The sequence below is a fragment of the Typopeltis vanoorti genome, chromosome 5 (assembly GCF_054136105.1).
Source record: "Typopeltis vanoorti isolate ZY-2024b chromosome 5, IOZ_Tvanoo_1.0, whole genome shotgun sequence".
NCBI lineage: Eukaryota > Metazoa > Arthropoda > Arachnida > Uropygi > Thelyphonidae > Typopeltis > Typopeltis vanoorti.
In genome coordinates, this window is record NC_143553.1 from 68,486,793 (window position 1) to 68,508,151 (window position 21,359).

Here is a 21,359-nt window from a genome sequence, read left to right on the forward strand (position 1 = left end):
TGCTCTGCTTGGTGGTAGGGTGAGCCTGTCACTGAGCAGAGGCACCGCCGAGTTAAATCATCCTGAAGGTCGCTTAAACAGGAAAACCGGTCCAAGTAGTGACCCTTTCCATTATGCACACCTGAAAGGGGGGGGGGGGTGTGCTTTACCTTATGGGATACATACTAAGGCAAGTGATATGAAGTCATTAGCCTCTCTATACTCGTAACTCAGACGTGAATATATTTCACGCGCAAAAGTTTGTTTTGCTTACTTGGAAAAAACCAAGTATAGGGGGAAATTGTTGCTCGCGTCCATAGCGATCCTTAAGCAATACGTGCTTCCTGGGTGGTGCTAAATGAGTAATAGCAATAAACAGCCAGTCCATCCTACGGATCTCATGGCCAAATAGTTGATGTCAACTGAATATATAAACCAAAATATAAAATTTCTTGGTGTCTTTAAAATATAGTAAACCCATGGTAAAATAAAAAAAACTTTCTATATATATATAGTATGCCCACACTTTCTAGAGCTTCGCTTGGCTTTGTGCCAAGAACAGTCAATTCATGCTGAAGGGCAGAAAGAAATAAGGCGATGTATGAATTGGTAGCCAACATGCAAAATCATGTGCTTTATAAATAAAAATTTCCAACTGTTATACAAGCAAAATAGTTACCACTTTAAAAACAACAATGATCATAAAAGAAAAGGTAATTTTCTGATGTGTAATAATAAACAACTCATCCCACAATATGAAGTGATTACTGTATTATCGAAATAGATTCTCCTTCTGTTGACATGCGCAGAAGTGTCGAAGGGTCTCGTATCTGTGGGAGTACTATACATATATATATATATATATATATATATATTAAAAAGCAGAGTTGATGGGATACATTCTTGTCATACTCCTCTTGATATGTCTTTTTATTCTTTGTTCTAATATTTGTTCTAATTTGACTGCTATTCTATTTCCTGTGTATATTTCGTGAATAAACTATAAGAGCGTTTTCAATATATTTAGATTGGCAACATCTTAAATAGGTTTCGCTATTAATTTTCTCAAAGGGTTTTTCATAATCAATGAAGGCCACATCTATGTTTCATTTAGAAATTTTCTCTTCACTTTTCAATTAAGGTTTTTAGAGCAAAAATTGAGTATGTGCACGATCAGTCTTCCGGAATCCATTCCGTTATTCTGGTAGTTTGAGCACTACAATACTGATTAACTTCACTTTTAATATTCCAGCATATAGCAGAATAACTCTTAGAGAAAAAACAGGTTATTCCATTTATTAAAAAAAAGAAAAAGAAAAAAAAAAGGGAAGTAATGATCTGTTTTTTTCTCTAAGAGTTTGGAGTTTTGTAGTTGCAAACAGACTAAAGTACACATTGTATATAACGCATCACATGTTAGTATTTTGTTGTAGATCAATAACTTCATATAATACACAGAAGTAGGGTCGGCGGAAGCGTCATTCAGAGCATGTGGGCGCCGCAACGATGGGGGTGCCGCTGCCAGGGAACGGTTCATAAGATAATTTTTAAGAAATAAAATTTTTATCATAAAAACAAAAAAATTCTTAGAATGATCAATATTAAAATAAATAAGGCCGGATATACCGAATAAAAATTAAAAAAATATATATATATTGCTGCCTCTTTGATCAGCTGGCTGTTTACAATTTTGCAGCTAGAGCAGGCTAAATGCTTCCCTGCAGAATGTTGTGTCTACTGCAATCTATCTAAAGTGAAACGGTGAACAGTTTTTATGCACAGAAACGAATTTTCTCAGTAGGCTACTGACAGTAGTGCAGTGCGGACTATTATTTCGTCTCTGTGTGGTGTTGTGTAATAATTTCTTGTGGGTATAAAATAGAAATGAAATCAAAAATTAAAAAAAAAGAAAGTTATTCGTTGCACAAAATCGTAAGCGTCATGCTGCAAAAGAATCAGATATTAAGAAATAAACTGGGGCTCTTAATAAATTTGTTAAAATATTCTGATGCAGATTGTAACCAACTTGATACATCATAAATCAGAGTTGAAGAACCATGCACATCATGATGATACTATTGCAACTATTGAACAAGATAATTGAACATGATTTAAGTGAAAAATAGTTAAGATTTAGTCAACTACAACAAGATTTAGTTGTAGTTGACCATGAAACTAACACATTGTTAGTGTCTGTAAATTTAGAACATCCAGGTGAATGGGGGAAATATTGATGAAAAATTACGAGTCATTTTAATTGAAATGGGGCCTGTTCAAAATAAAAATATAATATATCCCAGAGATACATATGGTCGTAAATTTGGTGACACGTATTATAACAGAAAAAAGGAAAACGGGAGCTCGTGCCAAGAACATGGCTCATTTATTCCGAAACTTTAAATTCTGTTTTTTGCTTTTGTTGCAAACTTGTTGCACCTACTGAATCAACTGAATCACCTACTGAGTCTTGTAGAAGGTTATAACGATTGGAAAAATGTAAGTACAACTTTACATAGACATGAGACTAGTTTAACTCACATGAAAAATTTCTTAAAATGGAAGGAACTTGATAAAAATTTAAAAAAACAAAACTACTATTGATTTCCAGACTCAAAGCATGTATGAAATGGAAAAGAAACAATAGTCAAGTGTTTTAGAACGCTTGATTGAAATTATAAAATTCCTTGGTAGCCAAAATTTAGCTTTTTGCAGATCATCTGATGAGGAGTGTTTGCCAGGAGGAACAATAGAAAGGGTGGCTATGGCAATTAAGAGAGATGAAAGGGTAGATGAGATGATTGTGATGGTAGGAACGAATGACTTGAGTGGTAATGTAAGTCGGGCAGTGAGAGATATGAGATTTTTGCTCGAGACTGTACGGAAGAAGACAGAGAGAGGAAAAATAGTGTGCGTGTTGCCTAGGTATGATAATGACGAGCTGAGCAGAAGAGCGGTGATATTGAATGGCATAATAGCAAGAATGTGTGACAAGAGAGGACTGGTATATGTGGATGCTTGGAGTGCGTTTGAGGAAAGAGAGGAATTGTATGCGAGAGACCGTTTATATTTGAATGAGGAAGGACGTAGGCATCTGGAGAGATTGCTGTTCTGAACGAGTCAGTGTGTCACAGGGAGGATGATAGCAGGGGGGAGCCTCTTGTGGGAATGGATACTTGGGAGAAGGGAGACAATGTCAGGTAACATTGAGACCAGTGTAGTCTAGAAGGGATAATGCTGGGTATAGAAACAATGGCATTTAAATGCTTTATACTAATGCCAGGAGTATCCGGAATAAGGGAGAGGAATTGGAGGCGCAGATAGCATCAGCATTGGCCAAAAATTATTGCGATCACTGAGACATGGTTGACAAAAGGGGATATAACAACAGGAATAGAAGTGGCTGGGTATAGCATTTTTCATCAGGATAGGAGGGGGAAAGCATGGTGGTGGGGTACTGCTTATGATAAGTGATGGCCTATGTCCTCTAAGAGTGGAGGCTTTGGAAGAAAGTGAGACAAATGATTTTGAGAGCGTATGGTGTGAGGTAGAGGTAAGCAAGACAGGATATTTAGTGGGGTGTTGCTACAGACCCAGGAGCACAGAGGATGGGGACCAGGAGATGTTTAGACAGCTAAGTTTGGCGAGTGTAAGAAGAATGATTGTTATGGGAGATTTTAACTACAGTAGTATAAATTGGAGAGAGGAAGATGCATGTAGCAATAGGGGAATAGAATTTCTAGAATTCTTCAGGGACAAATGTCTTAGGCAACATGCAACAGAGGGAACAAGAGGTTCAAGAGTTTTGGATTTGGTTATAGCATCAGAAGAGTTGATAATAACTGAGTTGACATCTCTCCCACCAGTTGGAGAGAGTGACCATATATGGTTTTGAGTTGGAAAATGAATAGACATGCAGGAGTATCAAAGAGACGGGAACTCATGTGGAATTATAATGCAAATGATTATAATAGTCGTAGATGTCAACTTGGGGAAGTTTCATGGAGGGAGGAATTGGAAGGCCGGGATATCATTAGTGCATGGGAAATTGTGAAAGAATATTTGTTAGCAGCAATGGTAAGTTGTATACCACGAGTGAACAAGAGGACACAATTTGGAGTAAAGTGGATGACAAACAATATTAAACAGGAATTGCATGCGAAAAAGAGGCTATGGAAGAGATATAAGGAGACAGGTGAAGAGAAGATGCATGAAGAATATAAGACACAGGCCAGAAGAGTGACTAGTGTGGTAAGATAAGCGAAACTGGAATATGAGAGGAGATTGGCCCTAAGATCCAAAGAAAATCCTAGGGAATTTTTTAGCTATGTGGCCAGTAGGAGGGGAAATGACTGTGGAAGAATGATATTGTGGGATAAAAATGGGAATAGAGTGACTGATGCAGAGGACATAGTGGAATTGTTCAATGAACGCTTTATTGGAGTATTTCATCCTAGAGGAGTTAGTTTTAATGCTAGAGGGATAGGGCTGGTTCGAGGTTTAGAAGTACAGGAGGAGAGTGTGTTTCAAATACTGAGTACTCTGGATGTCAGTAAAGCTGTGGGATTGGATGGTATTTCACCCCGAGTTTTGAAAGAATGTGCCTTTGATCTGGGTTTTCAATGAAAGTCTGACTGCGGGAAAGGTGTCCATGGAATGGAAGGAAGGTAAGATAGTGCCATTGCATAAGAGCAGCAGCAGCAGACTGGAAGTGTCTAATTATAGGCCAGTTTGTGTGTCATCAATAGTTAGTAAAATCTTGGAGAAATAGTGAAGGACTGTATATAGCATTGGGCAGATGAGAGTAATGTTATCTGTGAGAGTCAACATGGATTTGTGAAAGGGCGCTCTTGTTTTAGCAATATGCTAGCCTTTTATAATAAAGTTACAAGAACATTAGATGAAGGAAAGGCATATACTGCAATTTTCTTAGATATAGCGAAGGCATTTGACAGGGTGCCACATGATAAGCTGATATTTAAGTTGCAGCACATGTCAGATGGGTCAACTGGATTCAGGATTGGCTGTCTGATAGGTATCAGAGAGTTGTGTATGATGGAGCAGTTTCAAGGAGGCAGAGGGTTACAAGTGGGGTCCCACAGGGCTCAGTATTGGGACCTATATTGTTTAACCTTTATAGCAATGACATTGACAGTGGATTGCAAGGGGATATTCAGTTGTTTGCGGATGATACGAAGCTGGGAAGGATTATTAGTAATAGTGCAGATGTGGTAGCCCTGCAAGAGGATTTAAATAAGCTAGATAGATGAGCAAATGAATTGGGGGTTTCGGTTTAATGCAGCAAAATTTAAGGTCTTGAGGTTTTGGAAACATCGATGGGATGATGCATACGCTATGGGAGGAGTTATACTGGAGGAAGTAGTGGAGACAAGAGATCAGGGGTTGATGATTGATAGAAACCTGAAGTTTAGGGGACATATTGCAAAGGTGGTAAAGGTAACACAGAGGATTGCTGCAATTATGAGAAGGACACTGACCTGCAGAGATAAGAGGGTTATCATTCCGTTGTATAAGTCTCTGATCAGACCACACTTGAACTATTGTTCTCAGATTTGGTCCCCAGGATTTGAAGGGGATAAATTAACTGTGGAAAGGATACAAAGATGGTTTCAGGACTGTACAATGATAGTTATGAGGATCGGCTGAGGGAATGTGGACTGCAGAGTTTGGTGGATAGAAGAAGGAGAGGTGATATGATTGAGACTTTTAAACTGTTGAGAGGTGGTTACAGGGTTGACACTGGGGAGTTCTTTCGCTTGGTTGAACAGCGGGAAGGAGTGATGACAAGAGGCCATTCCTGGAAGTTACGAAAGGAAACTGTGAACAAGAGGGTAAGGAGTGGTTTCTTTGCGTGGAGGGTGGTTGAACCGTGGAATGCATCGCCTGATGGAGTGGTGGGAGCGAGAACGGTCAATGAGTTTAAAGAGTGGTATGATAGAGTTTGTGTTTTGTTAGGTGTGGGGGGGGAGAACCTCCCCTCGATGAGTCTTGACAGACTTTATGTTCTTAGGAAGGACCTCCAACGATGAGTCTTTTGATTCCATGGAGGCCTGAATAATAATAATAATAATAATAATTATATGAAAGGAATAACGGCAATTTTTTAAAATTAGTCAAACTGTTTGCTATGTTTGATCCCGTTATTGAAAATCATGTTGAAAGTGCCCTACAACGAAACAATAGAGTACACTATTTGAGTAAAGATCAAAATGAAATATTGGAAACTTTAAGTAACGCAATCAGGGATACAATTTTATTATCAATTCGAAAATCTAAATATTATTCATAATTTTAGACTGCACACCTGATGCGAGTAAAACAGAACAAATGACCATTATTATTCGCTCTGTTTCCTGTGACAATGGAATTGTCAAGATCAGAGAAAACGTTTTAGGTTTTGCAGATATATCAGATTTCACAGGATGCGGTTTATGTGCAACAATAATGGAACAACTGGAAAAATGGAACATTCCTATTGAAGACATGTGAGGTCAAGGGTATGACAATGGGGCAAATATGAAAGGGAAAAAATATGGGCTCCAAAATTTGCTTTTGAACAAAAATCCTCGAGCTTTTTATATGCCATGTGCTGCTCATACTCTAAATTTAATCATTAATGATGCAGCCAAAGTGAATGCAGATACAATTAGTTTCTTTGCAATTATTCAAGAAATATAAAATTTCTTTTAATTCTCTTACAAACGTTGGGCAGTCCTTTTAAAGTTCGTAAAAAAATTAACATTGAAACAGCCATCAGAAACGCGATGGGACAGTAAAATTAATGCAATCCGCCCTCTACAATATCAGTTAGAAGAAATTTATGATGCACTTTTTGAAATTTAAATAATGAAAATTTTAATAAAGAAACTCAGCATGAAGCACAAACATTATGTGCTAAAATAAAGGACTACAAATTTATTTGCTCTCTTATAACTTGGCATGATTTACTTAACAGAATAAACCCTGTGAGTAAAATGCTTCAAGACAAAAATACAAACATTACACTTGCTTTAGGATCTATCAAAAACTTAAAAATATTCTTACAAGAGTATCAATCAGATACAAATTTTAAAGAAGTTCTAAAAACGGCAAAATAACTGAGTGAAGAGGTGGATGGAGAACAAGAATTTAAAACTGGTACGGAAGTTTGACGACGAAAGAAGACACGACAATTGGACCACGAGCATCATGACGAAACGCCACAATCACCAGAAGTTTATCCTGCCTAGTCAACACCCCCGGTTCGTAACATTTAGTGAACCAATGTGTGGCTGTTCTGTCAAAATTTATTTAAGAAATTTCAAATAATTTAAATTTTTATTATCGTAAAAGAACCACACACACTCCCGGATCATTACAGGGGTATTTAGATAGAAATTGCATGCAGGCGGCAAAGACCCTAGCGCCAGCTCTGCACAGAAGTATTCATTTTTATTCCGGAATAGATAAATTTTTACTACTTCTGTTTTGTCCGAAGACTAAAATGAAAATATCCATACACCATTAAAGAAACTTTCCAACTTCAACTGATGTTATAGTGCACAAGTCAGAAAAAAGGTGGCTTTGTTTAATACTAAATCCAGTAAAAAGACATTTGTGTACTATATTTAGGAACAATTAGTGTAATTAGAGACAACTCGTATGACACACTTAATGGAAAAACACTCTGCTCCCCCAGAATATCCTGCATGCACACAAACAGAGCACGTTTATTGTAGCAATAAACATTTGCGCTAACATATGCTTTCAATTTTCAGTTGCAGCTGAAAATTGTGTAACAGCTGTATATAATAATCATTGGACACAGAAAGCGCTCAATTTATGAAAAGCAAACGTGTAACTTGAAATCAGTTTGAATTGCATTTCAGATATTCGATGTCATCCAGATACTTAAATGCTAATTTTAGATATAAAATTCTCCCAAAAATAGCTGCAGCTAATATATCGAAAAACTTGGTGAAAATGCGACCGCTCAACGCTCAAAGGTAGTACCCACCAGGGAATAAAGGATCGGAGACACCCAGGTGTGAACATGACGTGTTAATATAATTTTAAATATGGAAAGCATACACAGAGGGTTCACACTTCGTCATGAGATCCGATTATCATTTTCAAATACTCCAGTGAGACAAGGATAACTGGAATTTTTTAATGCGATTTTTAAATACAGCCATATAATACGCACAGAAATCGAAAAAAGTAATTACTTGAAATTATTATTTTTCGGGATTGAAAAATAATAATTTCCGGCAAGAAGGGCTGAAAGAATTCATTTTACTTATTTATGCACAAGTTCCAATCTCCTGTTTTTCCTTGGGAATTGTGTTAGTGTATCATCATAAAATGAAGTTTTTTACTTCAGTTCCAACATCCAATGTATTTTTCAATAGCGATTAAGCTTAGGCCATAGAGCCTTTCCTGTGTTTGTATTCCTCTATAACACGCATGTATCCTCTTCATCAGTGGCGCACCCAGAGGGGGGGGGGGCTTGCTCCCCAATGAAAAAGGAAAAAACACTAGAAAATTTTCCAAAATTCTTTTCCTAATTAAAATTTATTTTTTAAAAATTTATGTTGTGTTGTGTCTTCTATTTCTATACTACTTATGAATTAGCGATTATTGCAGATGCTCAGTCATAGGTTGTATGCGATGCGTAGTGTGTATTCTCAATCGTCTACTCAACTCCCCCCCCCCCCCCCCCCCCAAGATTAAATCCTGAGTGTGCTACTGAGTGAATATATGTAAATATGAAAAGAAAAAAATTATGAGAATTTCTTTATTGTTTAACACAAAATATCAAGATTCAGATTTTTCCCAATATTTTGAATTTTTTTTTTTTTTTAATGAAATATTTTGCAGTAAATATGTTTAAATCTTTCAAAAACTGGTATAGGCCAACTGTCACAGATTTATGAGCTTTGTCAAGCTGTATTCCCAGCGACATAGGAACACTTTAGCATTGGGGAAGTTGCCAATGGTGCCAGTGACCTGCTGTGTTACCAAGTGTGTTACATTGCAACTGTCTAATTATATATATTACGAATAGTAAGGAATTTGTCTAGAGAGATAAAAGTCTAGCAACGGTGCCGAGTGTTCCACACACTCAAATAATCTAATATCGCAACTATTGGAAAGATTCATTCCGAATGAGTGATTATCACTCATTCGGAATGGGAAGTGGCAGCAAAATATACTACTGCATGGGGCGAAAAAATTCCTAGGGCTGGCCCTGGGGCCAGATCTGGTGAATATGGTGTTTGAGGTAGACATTGAAATCCCAAGTTGTATATTGTCTGCTGGATTTCATAAGCAGGTCCATTGTCCTGTAAAAGCAACATGCCTCTGCTTAGTTTCTCACAACGTTTTTCCTTCAGTACCTCCTTCAATTCCTTCAGAGCAGCTGTAACAGTTTCACCTTTTTTGAGGTACTTGGTAAGGATTACACCATCCATATCCTAAAAGACAATGGCACGAACCGTCCATGCTGAAGTTTCGTGCCATTGTCGTGGCCAAAGAAGTTTCGAACTAAAAAGTCAGAAACTTCTTTGGCCATGGAGAACCTTTGTGTCTCCATTCCATTGATTGTTGTATGTTCTCTAGGTCACAGTGACGAAGCCATGTTTCATCAACGGTCAGAATACGAGCTAAAAAAATTTGCATCTGATTTCTTTAAATGATCAAAAATCCCTTGAGATGACAGCACATGTTTTCTCTTTTGGTCAGTATTCAAACCTTTGGGGACACTTTGCTGAGAGTATCTGTATTTCCAGATTTTGGTAGATAAAGACACCAACTCGTTCCCTGGATGTCTCCAGAGTCTTTGCGATGTTTTTGGCTCGCATTTGTTCATCACGGATTATGGCATGCACTGCATCGAAGTTTTCAGCTGTGATCGCTGTGGAAGGTCTCCAGCCCAGGATGCCCAGCTTTCAATTGTTGGTTATACTGGAAGGCACAGTCCTCTAAATTCTCATGCAATGCTTAGTGAATCTCAGTTGCAGACTTTTCTTGCAGCACGAAAAACCTGATGGCCTGCACCTCTGTGTCTTCGAATTTCTTCAAAACCACTAACATGTTTTCTTACATATCGTAAATGAAAAACAATAATTATTACGATTTCAGGAAACATAATTGTTAAAGGATTTTAAGATATGGTCTTCCTTGTGGTTTATATCAGAATGCTTTAACATCATTTTTGTTCTAGGTGTTTATCAGAACTTTTCATTCCCTTCCCCACTCATATAGCTTGTTACTTTCAACTGGTCCATTCATCACACCACTACTGACTTCCTCTTCTGAGATATCGCAAAGACACATGTTGATATATCAACAAGTCCTACATGCTGATTGATATCGAGTTTACTGAATTCCTCATGTATACTTCCAACTCACTTACCAGTGTTCCTCCCACTGACCTCAAGTTCTGTAGGATGTTATTTTCACGAGGATGAAATCCTTTATGAAATGTTCATTTAACATAACTATATCCGTCTCAGTGGATGTCATTCACTGCAACCAGTATGCCTCACAAAAAAACGTTTTCCGAAAGAAGTCGGATAAATATTGGTTTACCGTATATAAGTGACCTGAAATATATATCCCTCACAAAACAATTCAAAAAAAAAAAAATTGCACACACATCTTCACTCCACACGTCCTATAATTCATTTTTCAGGCGAACTGTAATTTTGATGAATTGTGATTTTTCGATGAATTGTGTTTTCGATTAACTGCTGATTGGTGAATTGCCTTTCGAGGAATTGCTTTTTCGATTAACTGTTGTTCGATGAAATGATTTTTGATGAATTGATTATTTGGTGAATTTCTTTTACGATAAATTGTCGTTCGATGAATTGTCTTTCGGTTAACCGATTTTCGGTGAACTCTCCAGATACCAGCTACCGTGGTGCACATTCCTTAAGAATACGTGGTGATATGTCATCCATTCCCACATCCATTCCTTATTAACATCTAACCCAACCAACACCTGATAACACCTCTGATTCTTTCACTTCCAATTCTCCTAATACTTGCCTCCCTTCTATATATTGCACTACATCATTTACACCAGTATGATATACACTGAGAAAGTGCTTGTTCAATAATTCCACTATATCCTTTCCAACTGTTATTCTGCTGCGATGACTATCCACCAGTGTCAACCTGCCATAATTATTCTTTCTCTTGCTTCCACATAGTGGAAGAATTCCCTTGAGTTAACCTTAGCCTGACCAGCCAATCTCCTCTCACACTGCATCTTTTCTTTCTTTACCATGCTTCTCACCTTTCTAGCAAGCACTTTATATTCTTCCTGGATACAATCACCACCAACTGTCTTGTACCTCCTCGACAACAATTTTTTTTTCCAGCACACCATTCACCATTGTTTGATTTCACTGTTCATCCATTTCAACCCTAGCCTATTTATTTGCTTAACCCTAGGTATGCAGTCATATATTGCTTTTGTCAGATACTGACTTGGTTTCCATGCGTTGTCAACATCTTTTCTGCTCAGCTCATCTACCCAACATACTGATGCTAACTGATTACAGAGCTTCCTATAATCACCTGCTTTATACTTCCACATGTATCCATTTTTGGCAGTAACCTTTCCTTGTTTCATCACTTCCCAAACAAGTCCTTATGATCACTCTCACCAACCAGCAGCAGTGTCAACACTTCATTAACAACTACATCTTGTGAAGTTATCACCAAATACGAAACATTAAAGCATCTAGTCACTTTAATCACATGCTGCTTAAGATACTTATCTCCCCTCAGAAATTCTGCAAACTCGCTCTCCTTGTTCTCATACACTATCTCCTCCTTCCATTCTATATTCCTGTAATTAAAGTTTCCTATCAGGATCACCTTTTTTGTTACATGCCCAACTAATTTGCTTAAACATTTCACAATTGGTATTCTCTGCATTCCCTGGCATATAACAGCATCCTATCAGATATACTAATCTGTTTATTTCAACTTCACATCACACAGATTCAAAATCTGTACATGCACTATCAACTTCCACACTTGGCGAACACAAATCCTCTGCAATCATTAACAGCACTCCTCCTCCTCCTCTTTTCACATTTCTATCCTTCCAGAAAATTATATTTCCTTTTATTTCTATTCCTGATATCACATCCCCTCAGACAACCAAGTGTCACTTATTCTAATTATCTTGGGTGTACTGACTCACTCAATGCAACAAACTCAGCTCTCTTGTTTCGTATACTCCTTGTATTTGTGTATAAACATAATCTCTGTGTATGTGAGGTCACACTAACATTATCTATTCTAGCTGCTATACCACACCTCTCTCTTCAGTCTGACCACTCCCGTTTCCCTGATCCAGACTCTGATTTCCATTTCTACATGTTTCATCCTTACCTTTATGCATTCCATCATCTTCTGCTGCTGCAACCACATCTTCAACCTCATATCCACCTTCCTCCTGCCATACAATGTTGATTTGTGCTATCCTGCTTCTTAAGTAGACTCTGATCATTTACTACATTAACTTCTTGACTCTTAGCATTCTCAGAAAACAATAGACTTTCTGAATACCCAACATCAAACCTATTCAAATGTAATCCTTCAGCTTTAAAATTGTTCCAAGTTCCCTTCAAATTCACTCCACAGATTTACAAACTGAGCCCCCTTCACACAACTCAGCCATCTTATTATTCATTATCTTTGCTTTCCTTCTCAGTTCACTGTTGTCATATCTGGGCAACATGCCTACGATTTTCCCAACAACACTATTCTTCTTTACTTGCTTCAACAACTTCCTCAAGTCTCTATCAACATTATTTTTCTCCCCAACCAAGTCATTTGTGCCCACAACTGCGACTAATATTTACACCCAGTATTTCCTTTTCTGCAACACACCAGTTATTTGCTTCATTGTTCCACCAGGAAAGCATGTTTTGTGCACTTTATTAGTAATCACACCTGTAATGATCAAGTCCCCATACAATGATATACAACTTTACATCTCTACATGTTTATTGTGAATAAACAGTCTTCTGACTGTTTATTCACAATATTAACTTCCTCCTTCTCATTATCAGCCACTCTCTCCTTTAGATGTTTAATATCCTCTTCCAGATGTTTCATTTTGTTTTTCATTTTCATTAACTCCAGCCTAAGCTCTTCTACTATGGTCCCAATGCTTGCTCCAATTTCTAAATCACTCTAATCTATCAAGACACTTTTCACATTATTGGAAAGCTTGAAAGCTGCAGAATTACTAATATTGCCAGATAGTTTGGAATCTCACATAGTGTTATATCCAACCATTGGACAGCATTTCAAACCAATGGAATGTGTTCCAGACAGCTGCTAAAAGGTTGTCTTTATCACAGAGGATGAACACAGATTTTTGGTTATAACAACATGTAATCGATGTACCACGGATGGTCAGTTGCACATCGGCTCCATTCAAGCACAATATGGATATCTCAGTAGATTTTATGACAAGTAGGCCCATATGCCTGAAATCTGCATCCCTATATCCACAGCTAATCGTAGAGCATGTTTTAAGTGGTGTTGTATCCATAAAAATTGGACAACATAAAGACACCAATGTGCTAATGTACTCTTTACAGATCAGTCATTTCAGTCTTCCTCCAATTCTAACAACACTTGATCTAGCATGAAAGTGGTACTGCTTATTTTTGCAAGAATGTTCTTGAAAGGGATAGAAAAAGCAGTGCTGGGTTCATGGTGTGGGGAGAGGCATTATGTTTAATGGACACACAGAGTTGCAAGTGCTGGAAAAAGGGACTATGACTAGTGAACAATATTGTAATGAAGTTTTCCAACATCATCATTTTCAATTATTCTGTAGTGATGTAGGTGAAGAATTCATCTTTATGGGTGCCAATGCCACACCACATCATACACGAGCTGTGGAGATGCTTCTGGAGACCAAGGATATTAATTGAATTAAGTGGCCAGCATACTCCTCAGATCTCAATCCCATAGAACATGTTCGGGAAGCAATAGGGAGATGCATTGCTGCTCAAAGTTGCTCCTCCAGAAAAACAAACAAGGCCTTGTTCTTGCTCCAAAGGAGTGGGCTAGTGTCCTTTAAGAACTACTGAATCACTTGGTGTTAAGAATGGTACAACATTGTGAGAGCTGCATTGCAGTTCAGGGTGGACATATTCCTTATTGAAATGTCTTTCTGCATAGTTTTCGCTAAGCACTGTACATTTAATTCCTTAACTACATCCTTAGGAAATTTGTAACTTTTGCCAAGAACATATTTCAGTTTAATTTGTATGAAATTTATAACATTTTTTGTGCAATATAATTTATTAGCATGCTGGCAATAAATTTATGTCCATATTTGGCTGTAGCCACAAAAATATTTTCATGTTTTTGAAAAAATATAGTTCGTCCTTAGTTTTTGGACACCAGTATACTATATATTTCATTCTGTTGACCACTATCTCACACCAGATGTACTTATCCTCTGCATCTTTGTCCTCCTGATGTACTCCAATTCTTTTTGGTTTCAATTCTTCTGTAATCATTAGCAAAACATCTCCCCAATTCTGTTCCCTTTGTCCTCTGAAAATACTGAACCTCTTGCATTCTATTCCATAACCATCATCCTTCATCAACCAAGTCTCAGTAATGCCTATCTTTTGGACAACGTGAACTAACAAATGCTAAAAAACTCCTCCCATTTGTTTTGGATCCTTCTGGTATTAATTAATATGCATAAGCTGAAGTGTCCCTTTTGCCTTCAGAATCTGAGGAGGCTGCATTTAGCATAAGTTTATCTTTCTCCCACTCACTCACTTCCAGGATGTCTGCATTCATGCACACACCCATACCCACACAAGCTGCATCTCCCCTCTCCCCTCCAAAAAAAAAAATAAATAAATAATAAAAATAAATAATTCTGCACTTGGGAACTCTCACTAAACAATACTTTCTCCAAATAACTAATCATAAATCCATTTAAATGTTATCAACCTTATATAAAGTTCTTCATAAATGATATACAAATGTTTTATTCTTACTATATTACTTATGTTTTTAAAGTCTTTCGTATAAATTAATGTCAGCAACACGACAAAAAAAGTACTTAGGTTCAATGCCTGGATCAACTGCATTATACTGTATCTTATAGACATTGTGCTATGCTTGGATTAATTTACATATGTGAGCTTACTTTGCAGGTATACTTCAGCATTAATAATATTTTCAAACAGGCAAAAGTAATGAAAAACAGCATGGCAATTTGTCAATGCATCTGCATCAAATAAAAGAGGGGGGGGGGAAGCTCTCTTCTATGATTACACTGTGTAAAACATTTAATATCTTGTTCAAAATTATTTTATGGACTAAAATAATTATTCATGAATATTTCTTTAATTCATATGATATGAGTATGACTTTCTATAAAAATTAATTTTTAGAAAATTTTATAACACATTATTTTTACTTACTTTAACATCTTGATCTGTACATTTTCCAATATTATTACTTAAATGTGAACATTTCAAGTCTGATGTAAAATTCCAGATGTCATAGAGAGAATCTGTATTAACACTTTCATCTATCCCACTTGTCTTATTAGCTACCTGCAAAGTTCAATACAGTATGTCATTTTTATCTGAAGAGACTATTAAAATTAAATAAAAGTCAATTAAAATGATTAAAATAGCATTATTTAATAGCAGAAGAGAATTAATTTTCACAAAATTGCAAAATATACATAATCTTTTAAGTAGCGTATGCAATTATTCCAACTGAAGCTGCTGCATGTTCTGTAACTATTTTTAACTTAAAGGAGATAGAATAGTAGATTTGGCTGTTGCCTTCAGGTGGTGCTGGCAAACATCCACACTTCAACTGACCTTGTTTAAAGCATTTAGCATGAATGTTACTCCTTTCATTTTGACAATGAGTTTGATGCATATTCAAGTGATTTTTTAAAAAGCAGAACATTTGATACAATAGACTGCATTAATAAATGAATGATGTTTTTATATTATCATATTTTGCATTTCTTTCAAGAAATATCAGATTTATTCAAAAATACCTAACACACAAATGATACTCACATTGTTCAAACTATATTATATTGATATTATTATATTGTATAACAAATATAAAATATTATATGTATATGCATGTTAAATTGCATTTAATATTTACATATACATGTATAATATACGTGTGTGTGTGTGTGTGTGTGTGTGTGTGTGTGTGTGTGTGTGTGTGTTAAATTTTATGTGCATTAAGATCATATAAAAGAAGGGCCTGTTCATTCATACAAATCAAAATGATCAATAATCAGAGAACAGTTGGTTGGCATGGCGAGCATGTACTAGTAAAATGTAGCAAGATCTCGAAATACATAAAGCAATAATCTCTTGTTGATATTATTGCAGTACAATTGCTGTTATTCAGTTACTTGAAGTTTCTTCAAAAGTACTGTTAAAAATGTATGTATTGTTGTGGTACAAGAATACTCCATTCCGCCAAGAACAACAATAACTGAAAGCCAATGATAGTTAAATATGAGATATGCATCTGATGCTATTTAATATAGCATCAGATGCATACAAGATGTTATATTTATCTGTTGTTAGTTTCGCAGAGCCATAAATAAAATTATCATATGGGAACCTCAGCGAGTTCACTGTGGGAGGCTTAGTCAACTCACATGCTGCCTATCATAACTATGTTCATTCACAAATAATACACTCACTAATTCTAATAATAACCATCAAGAGACTGTTAGTTAGCTTCCAGGAATTACTACTTGTTCTCTCCACTCATACAATATTGTATTCCACATTTCCATAACAAATTCTCATATTCAACATTACATTGTCTGGATATCATCTTGGTTACATTTCTTTACACCCTCTCTGCATCTTCCTCATCTTCTCAGAACTCTGAAGACCAGATCATTTGCTGAATTTGGCTGAACTGACAACATCTCCATTCTCCAACTACAGAGATGTGGATTCAAATTCCACTGTGATATGGATGTTTCTGAATATCTTCAAGTAATAGATGAATTTCATTTATGTATGTACAATGATACTGCCCTCCAATAACGGGAGGCCTGAAGAGGCTTGAATGAGAAGTTCCATCATGTTTGTCTTGATATAATCCTTAATCCATCCATAGTACAACATACTCTAGGTTTAATACTTTCATGAATGTAATTCACACAAAAATATATACCATGGCTTCTAAAATGAAAAGCATGATGATTATCTCCTTATTCTTGGTGTCGTTTTTTACATCAATCAAGTTGCTGTCATTCTTGGTATCAAGGAAAAAGACCAACTTGTAAGAATAAGTAGTCATTTTTACAACTTATGTAATGTAGCCTCTAAATCCTCAAAATTGTGGAGGCAGCATAAGAGAAGTGGAAGTAACCAATTTCATGAGGTCTACAAAGACCAGGCAAGGAGGGTGACTTGGTTGGTGAGAGTAGCTAAAGAGAGGTATGAACAGCAGTTAGCTAATGAAGCCAAAAAGAATCCTAGGGAGTTCTTTCGATATGTAGCCAGCAAAAGAAAGAATGATTATGGAAGGATGACATTGATTGGAGGAAATGGTATAAAGACAGCTGTTGCAGAATGTGTGGTGGAGATACTTAATGAGCAGTTCATAAAGATCTTTCAATCTTGTGAATGTGACTTCATGGGGAGATTGAGAGCAGTTGATGATGGGGAGGAGAGACTGACTGTAAGTGAGCAAGAGGTGTTTGTGGAGTTGAGTAAACTAGATGTAAATAAGGCTGTGGGACGTGATAATATATCACCGCGTATTTTGAAGGAATGTGCCAGAGAGTTGACACCTGCCTTGACATATTTTTTTAATAAAAGTCTTGCACTTGGTCAAGTTCCTAAAGAGTGGAAGGAGGGCAAGATTGTGCCACTTCATAAAGGAGGTGATCGAACTCAAGCATCAAACTATAGGCCTATCTCTGTGTCAGGTGTTGTAGTTAAATTGATGGAGAAGCTTGTGAGAACTAGGATCCAGAGTTGGGTTGACAACAATGGTATAATCTTTGATGGACAGCATGTTTTTGCTAAAGGGAGGTCATGTTTTAGTAATCTACTTACTTATTACAATAAAGTGGCTGCTTCCTTGGACAGAGGAGAAGGATACACAGTAATATACTTGGATTTCGCAAAGGCCTTTGATAGAGTACCTCATGATAAGTTGACAGTCAAGCTGGAGCAGATGGGGTTGGATATTAGATTAGTGCATTGGATTGGAGACTGGCTATCTGATAGGTATCAACAAGTTGTGTATGGGGGGTGCGATATCCAGGAAAAGGAAAGTCACTAGTGGAGTGCCTCAGGGGTCTGTTTTAGGGCCATTACTATTTAACTTGTATATTAATGATATTGGTGAAGATTTGAATGGAGATATTCAGTTGTTTGCAGATGATGCAAAGTTGGGATGAACCATAAAGAATAGTGAAGATGTTGTGAGATCACAACATCTTGCCCAATCACTCAATTTATTCAAGTCTTCCTGCAGGAAGACTTGAATAAATTGAGTGATTGGGCAAGCAAATGGGAATGTGAGGTCAATGTTGCAAAATGTAAGGTTTTAAAATTTGGAAAACAAAGATGGGATGCAGAATTTATGCTTGGTGAGAATATATTGTTTGAGTTAGAGGAAATAAGAGATCTGAGGGTGATAGTGGATAAGGATCTAAAATTTAGGGGGCACCGCCAAAGTGAAGACAACACAAAGACTTCTGGGAATGATGCGGAGGACACTGACGTGTAGAAGTAGGGAGATTCTTGTTCCATTGTATAAGGCTTTGATTAGGCCACACATGGAGTATTATGCCCAGATTTGGTCACTGGATTTTCAGAAGGATGAAGAGATGTTGGAAAGGGTCCAAAGGCGACTGACTAAGGTAGTTTCTGACCTCTGGAATGTTGAGTATGAGGAAAGATTGAGAAGATGTAATTTGCAGAGTTTGGTGGAGAGAAGGAAGAGAGGAGATATGATAGAGACCTACAAGTTGGTAAGGGGTTGTTATAAGATCAATGGTGGAGAAGTTCTGAAGAGAATAGTGGGAGATGAGGGGAGAACCAGAGGTCATCCCTGGAAACTGTATAAAGAGGGTGTGAGTAGGGGAGTGAGAGGCAGGTTTTTTCGTGCAGGGTTGTGAATGATTGGAATGCCTTGCCTGAGAGTGTGGTGTCTGCTAGGAGTTTGAGTGTGTTTAAGACACAGTATGATGAGATGTGTGTGTGATAAAAGGACCTCCCAGATGAATCTTTGATCTCCATGAGGTCTTGGGAAATAATAATAATAATAAATCACCTCTCCTATCTGCCCAAATCATGAATCCTGTCACATTCCCATAATCTATTCTTATACTAACATTGTGCAGCCCTGATAACTTTTTTTTTTTTGTTATCTGCTTCTGTACTCTTTTCCAAGATTAAATTCTCTCATTACCCACCCATTAATCCTTCATAAAATGGAATCACAAATCCTCTATCTCTGCTACTTTACATCCTTCTCTATATTGCAGCAACAATCTGGGCTATCCTCACCAATTTTGAAATATCTCCCCTAACGTCAACTTTCTATCTATCATTATCCCAAGAATCCTTACCTCCCCCCCCCCACTTCCACCAACGGTGTATGCAGTTTCCCACCATTGCATCCCAAACTTCAAGACTACATTTAGTCGACTTAAACTGATATTGTGATTTATTTGCCCATCTATCCAGCTTATTCAAATCCCCCTTAGAGTTACCACATCTACATTATAATAACCCTTCCAACTTTATATCATGTGCAAACAACTGAATATTCCACTGCAATCCACTGACAGTGTCATTGATTAAACATTAAATGAGCCCTAAAGGACCCCCCAATTGTACCTTCTGCTTTTTTGATACTACTCCCTCACACGCAACTTTCTGATACAGTAGCGAACAAATTAATCCAAATACATTTTAAAGAAAAATTTTAATTTTGCAAGAAATAAGTACAAAAATTAAACTCCAACTTTGTCTAATAAATTATACATGCTCCTCTGTTCCTAATAAACTCATTTCACTTAGGCACGTGCTTTACCAACGAAGACATTTTTCATATTTCTGCATTCTCAAAACCATACTTTTATAATAGATTGTATTAGGTTATCCTTTGTATCACAATTTAATTTACAAGTCTTTTTTCATTATGGTCCACAAATTTTCTATTGGGTTAATATCAGGAGAGTTAGCTATCCACTGAAGAAATTGGATGTTGCAATTTTTGAGGAACTCTCAATTTTTTTGAGCACGGGGCAAGATCCTATTGGAAGATGAGTTCTTTGTCTTTCTGGATCTGTGGGACCACTCTTATCTCCAATCTTTTTATGTATTGGTCACTTTTCATCATACTGTCCACAGGCTCAAGCGATTATGGACCATCATGAGTAAAATAATCCCAGAATATTGTTTTATTTGGGTGTTTAGGAGCTTGCTGAAGGTGGGCAGAAGAAGTCTTCTCAGCTGCTGATTTGCAAACCCAGGGTATTCTCTCCTTGGGCAAAGAAAAGGCTCTCATTTCAGAATACAACCTTCTACTTATCAACAGTCCAATGTTTGTACACTTTTGCCCACTGAAGCCTCTTTTTTCTGCATAGCCTTTGTCAATAGTAGTTTCTTTTTTGGTCTGAGGGCAATCTTCTCTGCTTCCAACAATCTTCGACAGACTATCAGAAAAATTAATCCCACTAGTGAGCAGCAGACAATCTTCGATTCATTTTGCTCTTCCTAACTAGTAAACGATCTTGAGTAAGTGTAGTTTTCCTTTTTTGCCCACATTTTCATTTTCTTTCAGGAGAAAAGGTACCTGTCTCCCTAAACCTCTTTAAAATCAAATTAACACTACCCAAAGCAACACCACACTTATTGGTAATTTGTCTATGAGTCACATGGATGTGTGCTGAGAAAGAGTGCATATTTTTGAACGCTTTCTTGGAGATGTATCCATTTTATAACTACACAAAATGAATAAAACACTGCGAATATCAACTTGTTTATACTATTAAAAATGCACAACACTATTAATAAACTTTGTAGAGACAGTTAAAACATGCAGAACTCAATCAAAATGGTGAAACAAAACCAAAACTATTTTAAACTGGAAAAAAAAACAAAAAAAAAAACGAAAATTTGGCTTGTTTGGATTCATTTGTTTGCTACTGCAGCTATCAGACAGCCAATTCCCAATGCAATTCAATAATGAGACATCTAAACACATGTGCTGTAGATTAAATATCAGCTGATCATGTGGCATCCTGTCCAATGTTTTGTAAATTAAAAGGGAAAAAAAAATGACAGCAT

The 21,359-nt window shown here is 36.8% G+C and overlaps 1 protein-coding gene across 2 annotated transcripts in view; it reads right to left on the bottom strand.

Annotated features, from left to right (window-relative positions):
* The window catches only part of LOC150106497 (uncharacterized), a 553,742-nt gene that overhangs the window by 257,133 nt on the left and 275,250 nt on the right, over positions 1-21,359 (bottom strand). For both annotated transcript variants that reach the window (XM_090393159.1, XM_090393158.1), the window contains exon 8: positions 15,468-15,602. In XM_090393159.1, coding sequence (XP_090249285.1) covers positions 15,468-15,602 — 135 coding nt within the window. The remainder of the gene's footprint in view (positions 1-15,467; positions 15,603-21,359) is intronic.